Genomic DNA, 20,710 nt, shown 5'->3' with positions numbered 1-20,710 from the left:
ATCCTACGCACCCCTAATTGTCTCCATACCCTGGCCAAATATGCTCCCCCTACCCCATTGGCCTGGCTGTTCACCTTGCTTATAATCTAAAGGGGATAGGAAGCGGTGTAATGTCTCCTATCAGAAGAAATGAAGTTTAGATGGTACGGAATAAAGTTTGTCCATTCATGGCTTCCCGAGATGAGATGTTTGGGATGGGCACATTGCCCCTTACTCATCGTCGCCATATTAGTAGAGATTTCTTTTGAATTACGTATGGCTGGCTTTATCTTAACACGCAATATATTTACTTGCATAGCGCTATAATAGTCCCCATTGGGACTCGCTATCTACATTTCCTATTCCTTTGACATGTGGGAGGAAAGCAGAGGAAATCCACGCTAACAAGGGTAGAACATACAAAACCCTTGGAGATGTTGTTCTTGGTGGTAGGTAAATTCAGATACAAACTCCTGGCAGATGTTCAAATCCCACCATGGACAACATCTACAATGAGTTTGCATGTTCTCCACATGTTTGTGTGGGTTTCCTCCGGTTTTCCATAGCAAGGGGACTGTTCTAACCACTGACCCACCGTGCATAGTATATGTGATTATTTATAAGATGGAAATGATTGTAGAGGTTATTGTAATTGCTTTTTTTATACCAAGAATGGTGCTGATATCTTCATATCACCATCCGCTCTATAGACACAGATCACTTATCGGCCTTACTTATATCAGTGTTTGACTTTACAGATATAAGTAATCATCCAAATGATATAATATACCTGACCTATAGACGGGGCCGGTTGAAGACTTCAGCTGGACCTTGTCACCTTCCAGGAGCTTTACCATTTTTTTTTTTATTGCTTGTTCAAGTTGTACAGCCCTTGTCTTTTTTTTTTTCCTTTCTTTTTTTTCTTGTAGGAGCTTTAGTTTTCATTGCTACCGTTTTGGGATCCATATGACTTGCTGATATTTTATTTCATTTTTTTGGGGGACAGGGGAGGTGTAGTTAAAACTTGCTTGGACAGCTACGCATGCGGTAATACAAAATATCATGTGTAGGTTTTTTTTGTTTCCTTTTAGATTTTGAACAACGTTCTGGGGTAAAAAAAATGTTTTTTTTGTCTACTATTTCATGGTGAAGTCTGTTTTTGTTTTTTTTCAATGTCCGACCAGATAGCAAACAATGACATGAAGTGGTCAAAATAAGAGTAATATTCTAACCTTAAATTAATAGACACAATTTGATCTGGTAAGTCAGGGTCTCTGCAGAACATCATATAACCCCCGACCCAGTCTGAATGTGTCTCCTGCTGAAATGTCCGGACCTGCTTGTTTTGTTATCATGTACATACAATAATGAACGTTTTAGGGTACGTTTCCACATTGCTCTCCCCTATTTACCACTTGTGGATATTGTTGTGAAAATGTTGCTGTTGAAATCCGCTCCGACATCCGTATTTGTAGCATAAATTGACTTCCATTGGAATTCAATTCTGTGGCAGAGGTTAATTTATACTGCAAATATTTCATTAAATCTCACACACCATGCTGGTACTGTTGGACTGTGGGAAGGTTCCCTTATGCGGTGTGCACAGGATAGCTGCTGGCCCCCAGAGAGACCTGTTCATACCTGTCCGGCAGCTGTGGATCCAACGCCAGAAGCTCCTCTTGTTTCTCAATGCTTCAGTGAGAGGTGATAAATAACCCCTCTAAGGAGGTTTCTGCAGTTGATTGCACAGCTTTTAGATGGTACAATTCCTTCCAGCCTGGAAAACCACAAATGACCTCTCTCTGCTGATCCTCTACAATACCAGTCTCCTCAAAACATGGAGTACCACAGGGCTGGCTTATGTCCTCGATGCTGTTCACATGCTGCTATTCGGAAAATAATCCAGAGCCACTGGTTGTTGTTTTTTTTTTTTTAAAGAGTTTTTCTGCTCCAAAAAAGCCACAAATTAAAAAATAAAACACGATTGAAAGAATTTATTTCAGTGTTAATCCTCTTTTGCTGGTCATAAGTAGTTTTTTTTTTTTTCTTTTTCAGATATTGAAAAATACCTGGTGGGGAAAAAAAGAGTGCGTGTCACTTATGTAAAGTGTAATTATGAAATCTGCTTTACACTAGGCACTGTCAAATCAAAAGGCTGCAAAAAAAAATTCTCTGGGTGGGGGGGAACTCTTCCACAATTCTTCAAAACCGCTTCAGAAGAAAAAAATCATCCAAAAAGTGCACCGAAAAAGAATTGTTTCCTGAAAAAACGTAGTTTTTTCAAAAACTGAATCTGCTCACAGTATGAGTGTGCGCAGAAACTGCGCAAAATCTCCAAGTTTTTGAGTAGGATTTGGAGATTTTCTGCACAGTCAAGAAATCAAGAAATGATGTGCACATGGCCTTAAGAGTATGCCAACATGGGTCTGATACGCAGTGGATTTTCTGCCTGCATTACCAGCATTGTGGATGAGAGCTCTCATTCACTCACTATAGGAAAAATCCACAATGTAAACTGGCCTGCGATGCAAAGGGTGAAAGGTGCAGCAAATCTACAGCATTTCAACAAGATATGCAGAACTTTGGTGCAACTTACTCTGTGGAGCTTATTTTGTGGTTGTCTCATGTGAATGTATCCTTAAACAGAAGAAAACAAAGTAGACCAGTCTCTTAAACTGAGTTGACTTATTTTCAGATACAAATACCTACTTAAAGAGAACCTGTCACATTGTACATGCTGTCCGAGCTGTGAACAGAAGGAGAAGCTGAGCAGAATCATATATAGGTTTGTGGGAAAAGATTCAGTATAACTTGTATTTTATTCATTGAAATCCCTGGTGTTTGTAACATGAGTCCAGTGGGCAGTCCTACTGATTGACAGCTATCTGCATGCACACTCATACAGGGAAGACTGTCAATCACTGAATAGGAGCCGCCTACTGGACTTCCATGCATAAAAACACCAGGGATTTTAATCAATAAAATGCAAGTTTTACTAAATCCTATCCCGCAAAAATGGATCTGAATCTGATCAGCTCCTCCTGCTCTTGAACACCCTCCTTGCATATCAGATCCCATTTTCAACATGATAGGTTCCCCTTAAGTGAACTAAAAGAACTGTGTTAGCAATCCAGTTTGCTAATATCGAACCTGGACAAAACTGAAGTAGCCTTGGTTGGAAATCTGCACCTAACAGTAATATGGCAACTTTTGACTCCTCTAACCCTGGCAGTAGTGGAAGCACCAAGAGACAAGAAAGGCAGTGAGAGAAGTCTTCGGGTAGCACAGAAAGAGCCACGGAGATCAAAGATGTAAGGATGGAAAAGGTGGTGATTAGTGATGAGCGAGCGTGCTCATTTAACCCTTTCGCCGAGCACGCTCGGGTGCTTTCCGAGTATCTTTGGCATGCTCGTATATTAAGTTTGAGTCCCTGCATCTGCATGATTTATGGCTGTTAGTCAGCCAACAGCCATAAATCATGCAGAGCAGGGACTCAAACTTAATATACGAGCATGCCGAAGATACTCGGGAAGCACCCGAGCCTGCTCGCTCATCAATAGTGATGTCTACATGTAGTTGCAGAAAGTAGCGTTTCTGCATACAGATTCTTTCTTGACCTTTTGTAAGACTTTGAGAATAGTTTTTTTCCAATAAACCTGAATGGAACCAGAATGTGCAGCATTAGAGAACACTTGGGGTGTAGGATCCCCTCTGCACAGTTCTCATCATATTCTGTTCTCCTGAGTTTATAAACATACCACCTGATTTTTCTACAGTTTCCTTCCTCCACCTAACACAGGAAATGTGCTAAGCCCGTCACAACCACTTCTAGTTCTTCTTTCTCCGATGTCTGCTGTGTGGCTGCTTAGGGTAACTATGCACATGAGGTCTCAGAAATGTGTGTAGCATATGTGAGGATCAGGGCCTGGGACCATGATGGACTTCTTTAGCAGAACCTCCAGGAGGAAAAAGAAGATGGCCCCAAGCTCACCCAGGATTGTTGAGGTATGGTCTAGGACTACTCATCTGTTGATGGTAAGCAGCCTAGAGTTCATTGACTTCTGTGGAAGTTGGGAAGCTTGTGGATGGCTGCTAGTCAGTGCTAATCATCCTTTTATCTTCATATTATAAGGTGTCACATGTATGTGTCATTGTAAGGAAATGTGTACTATTTTATAGTCAATGCCCAGCTTTGTGGCTTGTGTATGGTCTTTTCCAGGTGCTGACTGAGATGCTATCGGTCAGTAGAGGGACTTTCACTCCATATGACTACAACAAGAGGAGGTCCTCAACATCTAGAAGGAAGGTTTCTACACAGACGGTGATTCTTTACTTTAAAACTGGCCATACACATTGGATTGTTGTGGGCCAAAGAACCATTTGGTCAACTATCTCTACCGACTTTCCCATACACTAACGCTCTCCCTGAGGGTTTTTAACTTTGTCAAGGATCATCAGAATAATAGGCTGAATTATATGAACTTATTTACACAGTTTAACAGGGTAATTGTACTTATCCCCTTAGGTCAGCGAGATCATGGCCGTCATCCAAATTATTTGGGTCGCTACTCTGTTTTCGTTTGGAGGGAATATCTTCTATTTTACCAAGTTAGGATATGAGCATGCAACATCTATTTCAGGTGGATTCTGCCTGGAACCAGCCTAAAAAGAAAAAAAGGTTCATAAATGTTAAGAATGATCATAAGCACAGCAATGTCAGTATGACTCATTATGAATAGATTTAGTCTTTTGTAACTTCTTTTATCTGCTTCAGACTTGGAAAGGCGTTAAGTGGCTAGAAGAAGTGACCTTACAATTCATCTGATAGCTGCTGACACCTCACTGATGCCAAAATGCTTCAGAGAAAAAAAAGCCATCTTTTTCCCAAAGTGTCTTTTACCACAAAAACATTAGATCCGCCAACATCTATAAGACACCGTGTGCACATACCATAAGAGGTTTTATAAATCGGGTTTTTCGTACTGCACATGCTTTACTTCTCTAGCAGTTAAACTTGTTGTAGCTTTGCCTTAGTCGGTTGAATGAATAGTTTCATGCTGTAGTGGTTTTAGTACACATAAGATCCTACATCTACTCAAGACACAAAGACCTGACGGGACATTGCCTACATGTTCCTCATGTGGGAATTGTTTTTTTGACATCCAGGACAGGGCTCTCGTAGCAGCTGGATGAGCTGCCCATGTGGCATGTACATCCTTGGGTCAAGGTGTTCAGCACCTAGGCCCTAGTCCATACTTTTTCAAGTTTGTATGTGCGCTATTAGAAAGGGTCTGGATGTTGATGCTCTCTACGACCAGTATGTACTACGTGTCCGGATATGTCCATACTTTTTCAATTTCTATGAAGACCACAAGTTCGGGGTGTGTACCATGACTGTTGTGAACGGATTAGCTCTCAATTTGTGGAGGCGGGCGTATTTAGATAGTGTTCGTAGTCGTATTGGTTAGATGTTTTGTAAACCTGTGGCTTTGGAGCAGGAAACGTTATTGAGAAGTCGCTAATTTTGCAAGCAGATAGTCCCATTGCACTTGACAATGAGATGTGCAGTGGACACTCACACCTTTAGAAATAGTTGACTTCAGCTTCATAGATCTCTCCATGTTGTGAAAGTTGCTGAGCACCCACCACCCCCCGATATAAACTACTGTAACTGGTGCAATAGGTTTTATTTTTCCAGCACTCTGTATTGCGCGACCTCATTGTTCCTCTAATATATATATCCTGTTCATGCTGACAGGAAGACGACATGTGGCTTTCTGTGCGGTCTGTCTGCAGTTTTGCTTATTAACAGCCAGTAAAAGCCACGTAGTTTATCCATCTTTGGAGCTCCATCCTCCAACAAGGATGTCCTCTATCAGGAGGAGTAACTCACAGGTATCAGCTATGGACAAGGGATAGATCATTTAGCCGTTATGGACACATCCAGGAGCACCCTATTCAGGCTGCTGGGGGTTGGCATATTTGAGTTTGTGCATGTATATTTTCTGTCCTCAGTATATCATAGAGGAGGATCTGAATTGGGGCGCAATCCAATCAAAAGTCATTGATTTTTCTCCCACGAGAAAAACGGTCCGAGCCTCATCAGTGTTTTTGATCTGCTTTTCATCAGTTTGGTCAGAGTTTCAGTTTCTACCATCAGTTTTTTAGCTTTTCTTGGATGGGGGAAAAAAAGCTTCTATCAAAACAGTGAGTGAAAATCTGAATCTGATCCATATCAGCCAAGTGTCCATGCCTTTGTACGGAACCACTCAGTCCGAGGAAAAGATTGGACATGTGAACTACACCATAGACTATCAGAAGTGCAAGTGCTATCCATGGAAAACATGAATAGCACTTGTTTGAGAAAAACTGATGTCTGAATGAGGCCTTAGGATCATTGTAGGGTATGAGTGATGTTTATACAAGTCATTAGCATGGTTTAGACTGGACTGTATCTACTACATAGAATGCCAATGAACTGACGTGCAGAAACAACTAATGGTCCTGTACGACATATGTGCCCACCTCAAGAATGGTCCAAGATCTGGTTCTCAGGTATCAGTCATTTGGCCACTGAACCCACTTCATTTTTCAACATAATCCCCCCCCCTACAATGTAGGCACACTTTTTACAGCACAGCTCCAATGTAATTATCTCCTGGGGAAAAAAAATATAAAAATAGTTTTGTGATCCTCCAACCACACACCAACAGCTGATGTGACTTCAGAATCTGCTGCAGATCTTTTTGCTATATGTAGCCGCTTTATGTAAAACATGACATACCAAAAAGAGACAAATGCAGCGTCAAAAACTAGATAAAAAACACTAGTAATCTAATTTACCTAATTGATGCTGAAATGCTGCAACATCAAATACACAGCACGGGAACGTAGCCTAAAAAATGAAAGCACTTGGGGTAATACAATCTGCTGAGTTCCAGTAGTCTGAACCCACTAGCAGCAATGGCGTTATTCACTTTTCTCCATTTTTGAAGATTCACCTTGTTTCGTATTAATGGCCTATACAATTCAAAGAATTTTGCTTGTAGTTTAGTAACTTAGAAAGATATATAGTATATTTCTCAAAAATTTCCGATCTCTAAGTTAGGCAAAAGTGGTTCAGGATCTGAGATGTCCGAGTGCAATCTTTTCAAGAAGTGATACGTTGGAATCTAATTTGCATCTCAAATTCTTTGCTACAAGGTGTCCCAGAGAATTGTCTATAGTTCATTAAATTGTGCTCCTCCATATTTTTTGTATCTGCCCTGGTTTCAATATCTGAGTCTTGAGTCTTCCTTTTCCATAGGGTTTCTTCTGTCTTTTGAAGCTTTTTTTCCTGGGATCTCCTCTATTTGGTGACTCCTTTTACCAAGTATTTTTTCTTTTCTGCTTGTCTCCTCTGTTTGGTGAGATTCTTCCTTAGTTCTTGTCTTGTTTTATAAAGCTCGCTCTTTTCCATGGTGTCTCTCACTCCTCTGGTTAGACTCTTCCTTTTCCTATTGTTTTTTCTGTCTTTCGAGGCTCTTTCTCGTCCCTGGGTTCTTCTTTTTGAATAATGTTTCTTCTTTTTCTCATTGTCGCCTGTTTTAGGCCTCATTTATCCATTATAGACCATGGCGCTGTTCACGGGTCTGTTTTATTTTTATTGCATCCATGAAAAAAAAAATAAAAGTCTGTTTGTGATTGAAGTTATGGATTAAACTCATCAATGCAAGTCTATGGATCAGTGACCATCTTGGACAGCACACTAATGACATCCTAGTGCTGTCCGTTTTACGCTGACTCTTTGGGGTTTGTCAGTCTTCCTCTGGTTAACAGTTTTGTTCTGAGTTGGGTTTTGATTTTTTTTTTTTTTTTTTTTATACAAAAAAACCTGATTAATCTGTGGTGGTAAAAACTGATACTGATTAAAATCTGGTCCAGCACACTGATGAAAATCATCGGAAAAACCCTCCAAACGATCCCACCTGAAAAAGCGCCACAAATGTGCTACATGATGTGAAGATAGTGCACAGCAATGTCAAAACGACCTTGCTGTGCACATGTTACATCTTATGTCACTTCTTTTAACCGCTTCAAGATTCGGGAACCCCAAAGTGGTTAAAAGAAGTGACATTTTCATTCTTTACAGTAGAGTGAAAAATGTCAGAGATGGCGAAGCAGTCTCAGCAAAAACATCCACTAGTATTTTTGTGAAGTGGCTTCACCTGGGAAAGCTCGGCGTCTAAAAGGCACCATGTGCACCAAGCCTGAGACTGATCATTTTCTCTTTGTTTCTTCTGTCTTTTGAAATTAATTTTCTTCCCTGTTGTCTTGTATTTGCTGAGATTCCTTTTCCCTAATGTTCCTTCTCTTTTGTGGAGCTTCTTCTTTTCCCTGCTGTTTTCCCTGTTTGGCAAGGCTTTTATCTTCCCTAGTGTTTGTCTTCATTTCTGTGGTGTCTCCTACTTTCTTTTCCTAGTGGTTTTTCTGTCTTGCGAGACTCCTTCTCTTCCTTGGTTTGGTTGACTCTTATTTTTCTAAGGCCTCATTCAGACATCGGTGTGGTTTTTTTTTCCCCATTTGCATAAAAAATGGTACAAGGTTTGTCAGTGTTTTGAATCCGAGTTTCATCAATGTTTGGGGTCAGTTTGTACAATCACAGTTTCATCAGTGATTTCACGTATGGCAAAATAGGTAAATGACAAAGCTTCTCCTATCCTTCATAACGTTAATCACAAACAAATCATGAATTGTACAATGATGCCATCCGTGTGCTATCCATTATTTTCACGGATCCATAGACTTCTATGGGTAATCTTCATCTGTGAAGTCAGTAAAAAAAAAAAAAAAAAAGGGCTTGTCTCCGTGATTTTTTTTTTTTTTTTTTTTTTTGAGGACAGTCCACAAAAAACATGGACCTGTGAACAGCCCCATAGACTATAATCGGTAGATGTTCTATCCATGAAAACCTCTTATGGGTCTATGTGTCTGTGAAAAAAAAAATCTGACAGTCCTCTTACATCCAAATGTCCAATTTTCCCAGACTTTAAAGTGAAGAAACTCCCCACCCCTCACACGAAAAAAAACTGCTAAAACCTGGACCAAAACTTGATGAAACATGGTCCCTTTTTCTCATGCGTGGAAAAGATTGATGTGTAAATGAGGCCATACTTGGTAGATTTTCTATCTCGCAAGGTTCCTTCTTTTACCTGGGGTCTGATCTGTTTGGCTAGACTTTCTTTTCTCTAGTGTTACCTCTGTCTTGTGAAAGGGTAATTGTCATGAGGATCGATAAGGGTTTGGGTACTGAGGCCCCCTCTGATCACCAACACAAAGTGGAAGAAGTTCTCAGCCGAACACTGCAATAGTTCAAGGTTGAAAACTGACTAGTGGACTTTAAAACCATCTTCATCACTTGACGTCCACCGCTCAGAACTTTTGACTCTGTCTCTATGCCATTACTATATGCCACTTGTCTTTTGAAGCACCCTCTCTTCCCTGCTGTCTCCTCTTTAGAGAGACTCCATCTTTTCCTTAGTGTTTCTTCTGCTTCGAGAAGCTCCTTCTCTTTCCTGGTTTAGTCTCTGCTCTCACTTCTTTGTTTTTATTGCCTTGGTTATTTGATGGGCGAGTGAAGTTATGTAGTCAACATGGGGATGAGTCAGAGGAAAAGAATTCTGCTTATTTAAGAGACAATGACGGAATAAAAAAATGCTGATGAGCAATCAAGTGCTGTCACTGAGCGCACATGGCAGCATGTAGTGCTGGGAACATCAGGGCAATGGCAGGTTAATGTCACTTCCTGACAAGACACTTGATGGAAAGATATATCCCAAGTACTGGAATGAATTTACATTGTCATCTTGTACCAGAGCCTGATATTCAGAATATGTTATAGTGACAACGGTGATAATTAGCCACACAATCCACACTGCCACTTATGCTTGGTGACATAATCAGACTTACTAGCGCCGGGTAAGAAGTGCTACCAACTTTTGTCCACTCAATGTTCATTATTCTGTTGCAGGTAGTGAATGAAGAGGAGGATCCATCTCACATTTATGCCAACTTGGAAGACTTTCGTAGTGATGAACTGAGGAAGAGTACGTCCTCTCAGCAGCGGTACTCCACCAGCACCATAGAGGACTGGGAGACCCACACTGATAAAGGGACTGGACAACTGTTCTACTACAACTGTATTACTGGAGAAACCACTTGGGATTGTCCTTTTGACCAAGTAGAGGAGACCTTACAGTCACCCATTTCTCCAACCTCACCAAGCTCTCTGTCTGGAGAATTAGAGTGGGAGAAACATTTTGATGAATCCAGTGGTCAGTTCTACTTCTACAATTTGGTGACTGGAGAGACTTCTTGGGACCCACCTCCAGAGAGCGAACTGCACCTTCCAGCAGTGAAGCCAATGTTTTCCCCTTACGGATCAGAAGGGTTGGACAAAAGGGTTGGTATATCAGTGTTCAGAGCTTCTCCAGTACCGCTCTGCTGGTGGTGTTGTCTTTGTCTAATTTTTGGCCATTCATTAACTGGAATACAATACAATTTCATAATGCCATTAATTTTTTAACATTTTTTTTTTATTAAGTCTATGGAGAAATCTATTTATGCAGGTGGTGGAGGGGTCACCTATACCTTCCTCTATATCTGGACTGCTCTAATTTCATGTGGCGGTTTTGGGAGTTTCTTTTATTATAGGATCATACAATGCATCTATTATGATGTTATTTCTGGGATATAATTCACATCTACTGTAGGGATTCAGCAACTTCTCCACCCATTTCTTATGATAAATTGCCAATATGGCAGCAGTATTATAAATTGTCTCCTTCTGTGTCCACAGCCCCCAACGCCAGAAGCAGACTACCCTGAATATTCTTACGACCACACAGACAGTTACCCAGAAGCCGATTATGATGGACAATATATTCCCCCTCCCCCCGACCATGCACCAGCAGATATCAGTCAGATCTCAGGTTGGACCTGTCAGATCAAGGATGGACAGAAGCTGTATGTCAACAGTAACAGTGGTGAAACGGTAAGTATTTGGCCCCAATTACAGGGTCCGCATCAGCGCCGGTCAAGGATGACTGGACCCACATCTGCTTTCTGCTCTGTTACCTACTGCATAGTGTCTCCTACATAGGTGTAGACTATGGTGGGGGGCTTTATGAGGGTACTTGTGAAATTTTGTGGGCACTCTAACACGGATGACAATGCTCTGAGGTCTTCAGCCGTCATTTCGGTGGCCAACACAAGACCCAGTTCATGAGGAAGGGTTCCACCCTGACTATGTGTCAGCAGTAGTAATAATTACACATTCTTATTGCAGTGGCTACAGTCTAAGGACTCGTATGGGAAAACATATTTTTACACCCCAGATGGCTCCCTCTCACAATGGAAGCTGCCGCAGGTCAGTAGCCAACCGAATCTACACTGCTTACATCCACCATCAGCCTCAGGTCACACTCCTTATATCGCCAATCAATCCAGGTCACACTTCTCACGTCCACCATCATCCCTGGGTCATTCTCTTCACATCCATCACCATACCTGGGTCACCCTCCTCACATCCGTCATTACTTTTCTGCCCTGCTATAATAAACGTAGAATATTTATATTACTTCCTCCTTTTGCTCCCTAAAGCTTGGCCCCCCAGAACTACAGAGCGGGAGCAGTGATCTCGACCAGAACAGCAATGTCTACAACACCTGGCCACAAAATATCACAACTTCTCCCCTGCAAAAACAGACACCGGTAAGAACCCTGTACCCCATCCATCCTCACTCTGTCCTTTTGAAATAAGCTGATTGTTATGCTATGTATTGAACAAACTGCCCCTTAGATCTCTGGTGATGGCCATATGTAAAGCTGTATACAGTGGTGAAGAGCGCAGTTAGTGCTATCCTGAAGTGCCCTATAGTAGAGATGTGTTAAGGATAGTGTAGATACATTGGACTGAGGCGTCTTTGCTGCTGGAAGTAAAGGGAGAGACATGTGGTTTCTCTGGTAACTGGGTTAGTGCGAGCAACCTGCTGTTATCGTGATCTCCAGTGATTTTTATGTATAAAGCTGTGTACAGTGGTGAAGAATGCAGGCAGTGCTTTCTTCAGGTGCCTTAGGGATGGTGCAGATACATTGGGTAGAAGGGTCTTTCCGTTTACTTCTAGCAACAAAGACACCTCCATCCAATGTATCTGCACAATTCTTAACTCCTTTACCCCTGAGGGTGGTTTGCTCGTTAATGACTTGTCCAATTTTTACAAATCTGACCACCGTTACTTTGAGGTAATACCTCTGTAACGCTTCAACGTATCCCGCTAATTCTGAGATTGTTTTTTCGTGACATATTGTACTTCATGATAGTGGTAAAATTTCTTTGATATCCCTTGCGTTTATTTGTGAAAAAATCGGAAATTTGGTGAAAAATTAAAAAATGACGCAATTTTCAAAATTAGATTTTTTTTTTATGCCCTTTAATCAGAGAGAGACATCGCACAAAATAGTTAATAAATAACATTTCCCACATGTGTACTTTAAATCAGCACAATTTTGGAACCAAAATTTTTTATTTTTTTTTACTAGGGAACTATAAGGGTTAAAAGTTGACCAGCGATTTCTCACTTTTTTACAGCAAAATTTGCAAAACCATTTGATTAGGGACCACATCACATTTGAAGTGACTGAGGGGCCTTTATGACAGAAAATACCCAAAAGTGACACCATTCTAAAAACTGCACCCCTCAAGGTGCTCAAAACCATATTCAAGAAGTTTATTAACCCTTCAGGTGCTTCACAGGAATTTTTGGAATGAGGAAGAAAAAAATGAACATTTAACTTTTTTCACAAAATTTTTTTTTTTTTTTTTTTTTTTTTTTTAATTTTTTGCAGGGGTAACAGGAAAAAATGGACCCCAAAATTTGTGGTGCAATTTCCCCTGAGCATGCAGATACCCCATGGGGAAAAATACTATTTGGGCACACGGCAGGGCTCAGAAGGGAAGGAGCGCCATTTGACTTTTTGAATGTAAAATTTGCTTGAATAATTAGTGGACGCCATATTGCATTTGGGGATCCCCTGATGTGCCTAAACTGTGGAAACCCCCCCATAAATGATACCATTTTGGAAACTAGACCCCTCAGGGAACTTATCTAGATGTGTGATGAGCACCCTTAACCCCCAGGTGCTTCACAGAAGTTTATAACATGGAGCCGTGAAAATAAAAAAATCTAACTTTTTCCACAAAAATGATCTTTTAGCCCCAATTTTTTTATTTTCACAAGGGTAAGAGGAGAAAATGGAACCTAAAAACTTTTGTGCAATTTCTCCTGAGTAGGCCAATACCCCATATGTGGGGAAAATACACTGTTTGGGCGCACGTCAGAAGCGAAATTGTCTGGAATAAAGAGCGGACGCCATGTCGCATTTTGGGAGCCACTGATGTGCCTAAATAGTGGAAACCCCCCACAATTGACTCCATTTTGAAAACTAGACCCTTCAAGGATTTTATCAAGGGGTATAGTGAACATTTTGAACCCAGAGGTACGACAGAATTTGATAACATTAGGTCATCATATTGAATAAGTTGTCATTAGTCTTGAGCGCAAGTGCTCGCTACTTGAGTTTGAGTAATCGGGTACTCTGGTATGCACCATGTATCACGGGTGCTCGAGTGACATGCTCGAGTCCCTGCCCTGCATGTTTCACGGTTGTTAGACACCCAAAAAAAAACATGTGGGGATTGCTCGTGAATGGCAGGTGATCCCAACAACGTTTTTTTTGGCTGTGAAACATATGGGGCAGAGACTCCAGCATGTCACTCGAACACCCACGATACTCGGTGCATACACGAGCACGATGCAGACTAAAGTAGCGAGCACTTGTGCTCAACACTGGTCGCCATATCGTCATAATTTTTTTTTTTTCTTTACTTTTGAAAAAAACCTAACCCTAACCTCAACCCAACCCTAACCCTAGAGTCTATTTTTTACGCCGTTCGTGTGGTATAAGTGATTAGACGACTTTATTCCTCAGGTCGGTGCGATTACAACAATACCAGATTCATATCGGGTTTTTATGATTGACAGCTGTCACACACTAAAAGACGCTTTTTTTTGTAAAGACTAGTTTTTGCATTGCCATATTTTGAGAGCTATAATTTTTCCATACTGTATATTGGCCAACAGAGTCATGTGATGGCTTGTTTTTTGCGGAACAAGTTGACATTTTTATTGGTACCATTTTCGGGCATGTGACATTTTTTTGATCGCTTTCTATTCCGATTTTTGGGAGGCAGAATAAACTAAAACCAGCAATTCCGGAATTGTTTTTATGGGTTTTTTTTTATGCCGCTCCGCGTGTGGTAAAATTGATAATGCAGCATTATTCTTCGGGTCAGTACGTTTACAGTGGTACAGCATTTATATAGTTTTTTTTTATGTTTTGGTGCTTTTACACAATAAAAACTATTTTCTAGAAAAAATAACTTTTTTTGTATCGCTTTATTCTGAGAGCTATAACTTTTTATTTTTTGGATGATGGAGCTGTATGGATGCTTGTTTTTTGTGGGACAAGATGACGTTTTCAGCGGTACCATTTTTATTTACATTTGTTTGCCAGTATGATGATAAAGCATTTTTTTTTTTTTTTTTTACCGTGTTCACTAAAGGGGTTAGCTAGTGGGACAGTTTTATAGGTCAGGTCGTTCCGGACGCGGCAATACCAAATATGTGTACTTTTATTGTTTTTTTTTTTTTTTTTCATAATAAATATTATGGGTTCAATATATTTTTATTTTTTGGGGATTATTTTTTTTCAATATTTTTACACATTTTTTTTCATTTTATTTCCACTTTCCTACTTTATTTACTCTTACACATTGTCCTGCTATGGGACTTTCACTTTTTGCAGCCTGATCGGCTGCATGTCATAGAGAGCAGCAGCTCCCTATGCCACGCAGCCTGTCAGCACTGTACACAGGGGAGACATTACTTTGGTCATGCATTGCGCATGACCAAAGTATCGTCCTGCCTCCTGGTGACCCGGATGTTGTCATGACTACATCGGGTCGTCATGACAACATCCGGAAGCCGCTGCAGACATCGCTGGAGAGGAGACAGGAGAGGTGAGTATGGTGATCACCTCCCCCCTTGCCCCCGCAATGCTGCGATCGACTTTGATCGCAGCATTGCGGGGGTTAATGTGCAGGGAGCAGTGCGGGACCGCTCCCTGCACATAGCACCGGGTGTCAGCTGTGACAATCAGCTGACACCTGGCGGCGATCGCCCCGCACCGCTTGTGTGCGGGTGCGATCACCGCACGCGTAATAGTACATAGCTGGTCCATAAGTCCCAGGGCACAGCTACGTACTATTACCGACCTTGTCAGAAAGAGGGCAAAGGGGTTTTCCCAAGAACTAAAGTTCATTTAATAAATAGATCTTGGAATAATAATAATTTCCACAATTGGATGTGTTTAAATGAAATATTCCTGTGCTGAGATAATCTTATAAATGTGCCCCTGCTGTGTGCTGTGTAATGGCTGTGTCTGACCGTGTACAGAACATGGTCTGATCATACCACAGCTCCTGGGCAGGAAGGGGAAGCAAAAGAGTATATAGACATTACAGCACGGGATCACAGCTGATTCTTTCTGTGAGGTAAAACATTTCGCTGCCTGTTTTTAAACAATGTTTTACTTCAAAGAAAGAATCAGCTGTGATCCCCTGCTGTCCTGTCTGTATACTCTTTTACCTCCTCCCCTGTCCAGGAGATGTGGTATTATCAGATCAGGTCCCTGCACAGTCAGACACAGCCATTACACAGTACACAGCAGGGGCACATTTATAAGATTATCTCGGCACAGGAACATTTTATTTAAATACATTCAGTTGTGGGACTTCATTATTATTCCAGCATCTACTGATTAAAATTAACTTTTGTTCTCGGGAAAACCCCTTTAAGGCATCTCTACTATAGGGCAGCAAAGGAAGCACTGACTGCATCTTTCACTACTGTACAGCGCTTTACACACGACAATTGCCTAAGATCTCGTTAAATGTCTGTTCAATATGTGGAGTAGACTGCTCCCACTAACCCTAACCACAGGACTCTCCCTGCTCCTGACATCATAGTCACCATACATCCGCAGAGACGTGTGGTTTCTATACTGTATCAGGAGCAGGGAGAGTCTTTGTCAGGGTTGTCAAGATCTCCAGGGATTATCTGGTATAATGCTCTGAGAAAAATGCAGGCAGGGATATCTTGTATTACCTTGTAGTGAATATGCGGGATGGGTGGTGCAGCCACATATGTGAAGAGGCGCCTCTGCTGCTGGAAGTAAAGGAGAGGTGTATGCTTTTTGTACTTTCTCAAGAGCAGGGTGACTCCTGGGGTCAGGATTAATGAAAGCAGCTTGTCTTTTAATATTGATATGTAGGCAGAGTGGTAATCTCTGGGATTTTGGCTTTGCGTATTTTTCCCTTCTGATCGGTTTTTCACTTTTTGATTCTTTTTACCTTTTATCGTTCCAGACAAAAGGTCCGGAGAAAGCAGGAGTCCTGCACAAGGCCAAGATCGCTGAGAATGGGAGGAAGTTGCGGTGAGTGGAGGCTACAAAATGCTGGGCTGGTCGCTCAAAGTATGTAGGTGACAGGTGTAGAATGAACGACTGCCTAGGAGTACAACCATGATGGCCGCTGCTCCTGTGTACATGACTTCAGGAGGAATAAATGACTGGGATACTGCCATGATGGAACGCCCATGTACTGGGGGGGGAGGGAGAGAGAATTTATTATGAATAAAATGTACCACCTTCTGTAACCTCCATCCCTGAGATGGAACAAGGGTTTTCAGTGTTTTCATGATACCTGGGAAGGTCTCCACACCTCCTGCTCCTCAGGATCCATTGATCTGAATCCTTGGGGTATGTTTTCTTTTTTTCCTTCTTGCTGCATTTTACAGTACCAGCAGAATGGCATTTCAAAAATCTCATGCACACAGTTTTGTTTTTTTCCCTTGTATGTCAATTCTTTTTTTTTTTTTTTTCACCCATTCTAATGAAAAACGCAAGAAAAAAGTGCGTATTTTAAGCAGTGTTTTTGCTGCAGAATAAACTCAGCAAAAACCACCAAGTGTGAACATACCTTTTGAATTTAGTTTCTGTGACAAGCAGTGGGGTTAGACAAGCTGGCGTGGAACAGCCGCACCTAACTCTAGTCTGCTGTGACTGAGACTGCCAGTAGTGATGTGACAGCGGGTTATGGCACAGCAGTGACACTACTTACAAGAAAGTGCCAAGACCTCACTCACACTGCTGCTGTGTCTCGGAGGTGCTGGTACTATAATGCCCACTAAAATACCGTTTCTGACAGACTATCATCTTCTTCTCTTCAGTAGGAAGAACTGGAGCGCATCCTGGACAGTGCTGGAAGGGGGAATATTGACATTTTTCAAGGACGCAAAAAACCTCTCTTCCAATAGTCTGGTGAGGTCTTTAATATGGAGGGGTGATGTGGATTATATGGGTGAAACATGGGTTTTAAGGGTGCAGTTGTATGTGGATTATAGTGGTCTCGTGTATGTATGCATACCCTTATCGCCTTTCTATAACATATCCCCTTATAACCAAATTTCAATATTAATAAAAATATATATTAAAAATTGGTTATAAGGGTGGAGGTTATAGAAAGATGATATGGAGGGCTTGTTATTAAGGATGATGTAGATTAGGGGTCCCCTACCATGGAAGCCACACGTGACCTGCAGCTGTCTGCCAGCTTGGTGCATTAACTCCAGGTCTAGCAAACTGGTATGAAGAGCACATCTTAAAATGGTGAATTTTGTGAGTAGCCCTGCACAGAAGAGCAGATCTGGATCCACATATACTGGTCTTATGTTTGGAGATAATTTAAGTATGGTACGCTGGAGACAGGATGATACTACCTGACAGAGGAGGTGCTTGAAGCTGGATGCCACAGTGTGATGGGAGTGTTTGATGGGAGAATACTGAATGGGGTTTTTGTGGGAACCCCTGGATCTTGGTATACTGCTTTGGGGTGATTTTCTGTGGCAAGGCTTTGGTTATCATTATAACTTTAATGGGGGCTTTGGTTGCCACTTCTGTGAGGGGGCAGGAGCTGGATATGGCTCGCGACCCTCTCTCTAAGCTGAATGTGGCTCTCAAGGTTAGGAAAGTTTGGGACCACTGCTGTAGTTTATACTGTATATGTTGGATGTAGATTGGAATTATATATACACTGCTCAAAAAAATAAAAGGAACACTTATACAACAGAATATAACTCCAAGTAAATCAAACTTCTGTGAAATCAAACTGTCCACTTAGGAAGCAACACTGATTGACAATCAATGTCACATGCTGTTGTGCAAATGGAATATACTGTACAATAGATGGAAATTATTGGCAATTATCAAGACGCCCTAAATAAAGGAGTGGTTCAGCAGGTGGGGACCACAGACCACATCTCAGTACCAATGTTTTGGTCACTTTTGAATGTTGGTTGTGCTTTCACACTCGTGGTAGCATGAGACGGACTCTACAACCCACAGAAGTTGCTCAGGTAGTGCTGCTCATCCAGGATGGCACATCAATGCGAGCTGTGGCTAGAAAGTTTGCTGTGTCTGTCAGCGTAGTGTCCAGAGGCTGGAGGCGCTACCAGGACACAGGCCAGTACAGCAGGAGACGTAAAGGGGGACGTAGGAGGGCAACAACCCAGCAGCTGGACCGCTACCTCCGCCTTTGTGCAAGGAAGAACAGGAGGAGCCCTGCCAGAGCCCTGCAAAATGACCTCCAGCAGGCCACAAATGTGCATGTGTCTGCACAAACGGTTAGAAACCGACTCCATGAGGGTGGTATGAGGGCCCGAAGTCCACAGATGGAGGTTGTGCTCACAGCACAACACCGTGCAGGACGCTTGGCATTTGCCACAGAACAACAGGATTTGCAAAGTCACCACTGGCACCCTGTGCTCTTCACAGATGAAAGCAGGTTCACACTGAGCACATGTGACAGATGTGACAGAGTCTGGAGATACCGTGGAGAGCGATCTGCTGCCTGCAACATCCTTCAGCATGACCGGTTTGGCAGTGGGTCAGTAATGGTGTGGGGTGGCATTTCTTTGGAGGGCCGCACAGCCCTCCATGTGCTAGTCAGAGGTGGCCTGACGGCCATTAGGTACTGAGATGAGATCCTCAGACCCCTTGTGAGGCCATATGCTGGTGCGGTTGGCCCTGCGTTCCTCCTAATGCAGGACAATGCCAGACCTCATGTGGCTGGAGTGTGTCAGCAGTTCCTGCAAGATGAAGGCATTGAAGCTATGGACTGGCCCGCCCGTTCCCCAGACCTGAATCCGATTGAGCACATCTGGGACATCATGTCTCGCTCCATCCAACGTCACGTTGCACCACAGACTGTCCAGGAGTTGGCGGATGGTTTAGTCCAGGTCTGGAAGGAGATCCCACAGGAGACCATCTGCAACCTCACCAGGAGCTCACCAGGCGTTGTAGGGAGGTCATACAGGCACGTGGAGGCCACACACAATACTGAGCCTCATTTTGACTTGTTTTAAGGACATTACATCAAAGTTGGATCAACCTGTAGTGTGTTTTTCCACTTTAATTTTGGGGGTGACTCCAAATCCAGGCCTCCATTGGTTAATAAACTTGATTTCCATTGATGATTTTTGTGTGATTTTGTTGTCAGCACATTCAACTTTGTACAAAACAAAGGATTCAATGAAAATATTTCATTCATTCAGATCTAGGATGTGTTATTTGAGTGTTCCCTTTATTTTTTTGAGCAGTGTATATATAAAATATATATTATCCTAAGGAACATTTCCCTGGCTTGTATATAGTTTGGTCTTATCAGTGGTAACATACGGAGACTGCTCGGAAACCTGGACGATAAAAACACAAAACAAACGAAGAATTGCCGTCTTCGAAATGTGGTGCTGGAGAAGGATGTTACCAATACCATGGATGGCAAGAAGAACAAACAAATCAAGCCAGATTTGTCACTCGAAGCAAGGATCACCAACCTACGACTTGCTTACTTTGGACTCCTCATATGAAGAGAGCAATCACTGGAGAAGGACATCATGGTTGGAATAAGGTGAAGAGGAAGACCAGCAACGCAGCGGAGAAGACCCTGGTGGACCTATCTAGGCTTGCACAAGATCGATCTTCCTACAGATTATACATCAAGTCGACATGGCCCAAGATTGAGCCGAAGGCCGTAAAAAAAAAAAAAGACACCTACATTATGTACATAATATCTAGAATATTCCGGTCCGATATGTAGAAAACATATTTACTTTCTAGGAAGTGATTTGTTACCAGGAGTGTATATAATATAGGAGGGTGTAACTAATGGGGGCAATGTTCTTGGTTCATTACACAAGTACAGCATGTTCTTTATGCAATATATGAGGGGGGGCCCCAATGTTAGTCCTGGTGTTTGCACCCTCGCATTTCATGACTTTATTAAATATCTCTTTTGTTTTCTTGCATTTCAGAAGCAATCTCAGCTCATTGTCCCGGAGCACACGGTCAGGTTACAGGGGGCTTCACTCAGCTGGGCCAACAAGGACAAGTCCAGTAAAAAGCACGTCATAGAAGTGAGTGCAGCAAACCCATATGTATTCTGTACCCAGGGTGTCCCCCATCACCTGTGTCCTGTATTATTTGCCCCTTTGCGGCAGCTGGCAGACACTGACAT

At 42.1% G+C, this 20,710-nt stretch overlaps 1 protein-coding gene across 6 annotated transcripts in view; it reads left to right on the top strand.

Annotated features, from left to right (window-relative positions):
- The window catches only part of ARHGAP27 (Rho GTPase activating protein 27), an 80,425-nt gene that overhangs the window by 42,532 nt on the left and 17,183 nt on the right, over positions 1–20,710 (top strand). For 3 of the 6 annotated variants that reach the window (XM_073682617.1, XM_073682618.1, XM_073682619.1), the window contains 7 exons: positions 9,989–10,420; positions 10,817–11,011; positions 11,306–11,386; positions 11,620–11,730; positions 16,505–16,572; positions 17,367–17,457; positions 20,508–20,609. In XM_073682617.1, coding sequence (XP_073538718.1) covers positions 9,989–10,420; positions 10,817–11,011; positions 11,306–11,386; positions 11,620–11,730; positions 16,505–16,572; positions 17,367–17,457; positions 20,508–20,609 — 1,080 coding nt within the window. Of the gene's footprint in view, positions 1–3,800; positions 3,985–9,988; positions 10,421–10,816; positions 11,012–11,305; positions 11,387–11,619; positions 11,731–16,504; positions 16,573–17,366; positions 17,458–20,507; positions 20,610–20,710 lie in introns of those variants that run through there. The other 3 variants (XM_073682622.1, XM_073682620.1, XM_073682621.1) reach the window with 3 other exon arrangements.

The sequence above is a fragment of the Phyllobates terribilis genome, unplaced genomic scaffold (genome assembly GCF_046119375.1).
Source record: "Phyllobates terribilis strain yellow unplaced genomic scaffold, ASM4611937v1 Scaffold_5__5_contigs__length_657084704, whole genome shotgun sequence".
NCBI classification, from domain to species: Eukaryota; Metazoa; Chordata; class Amphibia; order Anura; family Dendrobatidae; genus Phyllobates; species Phyllobates terribilis.
The sequence above is the reverse complement of the archived record's forward strand: the minus strand, read 5'-3'. Positions and strand labels throughout refer to the sequence as shown.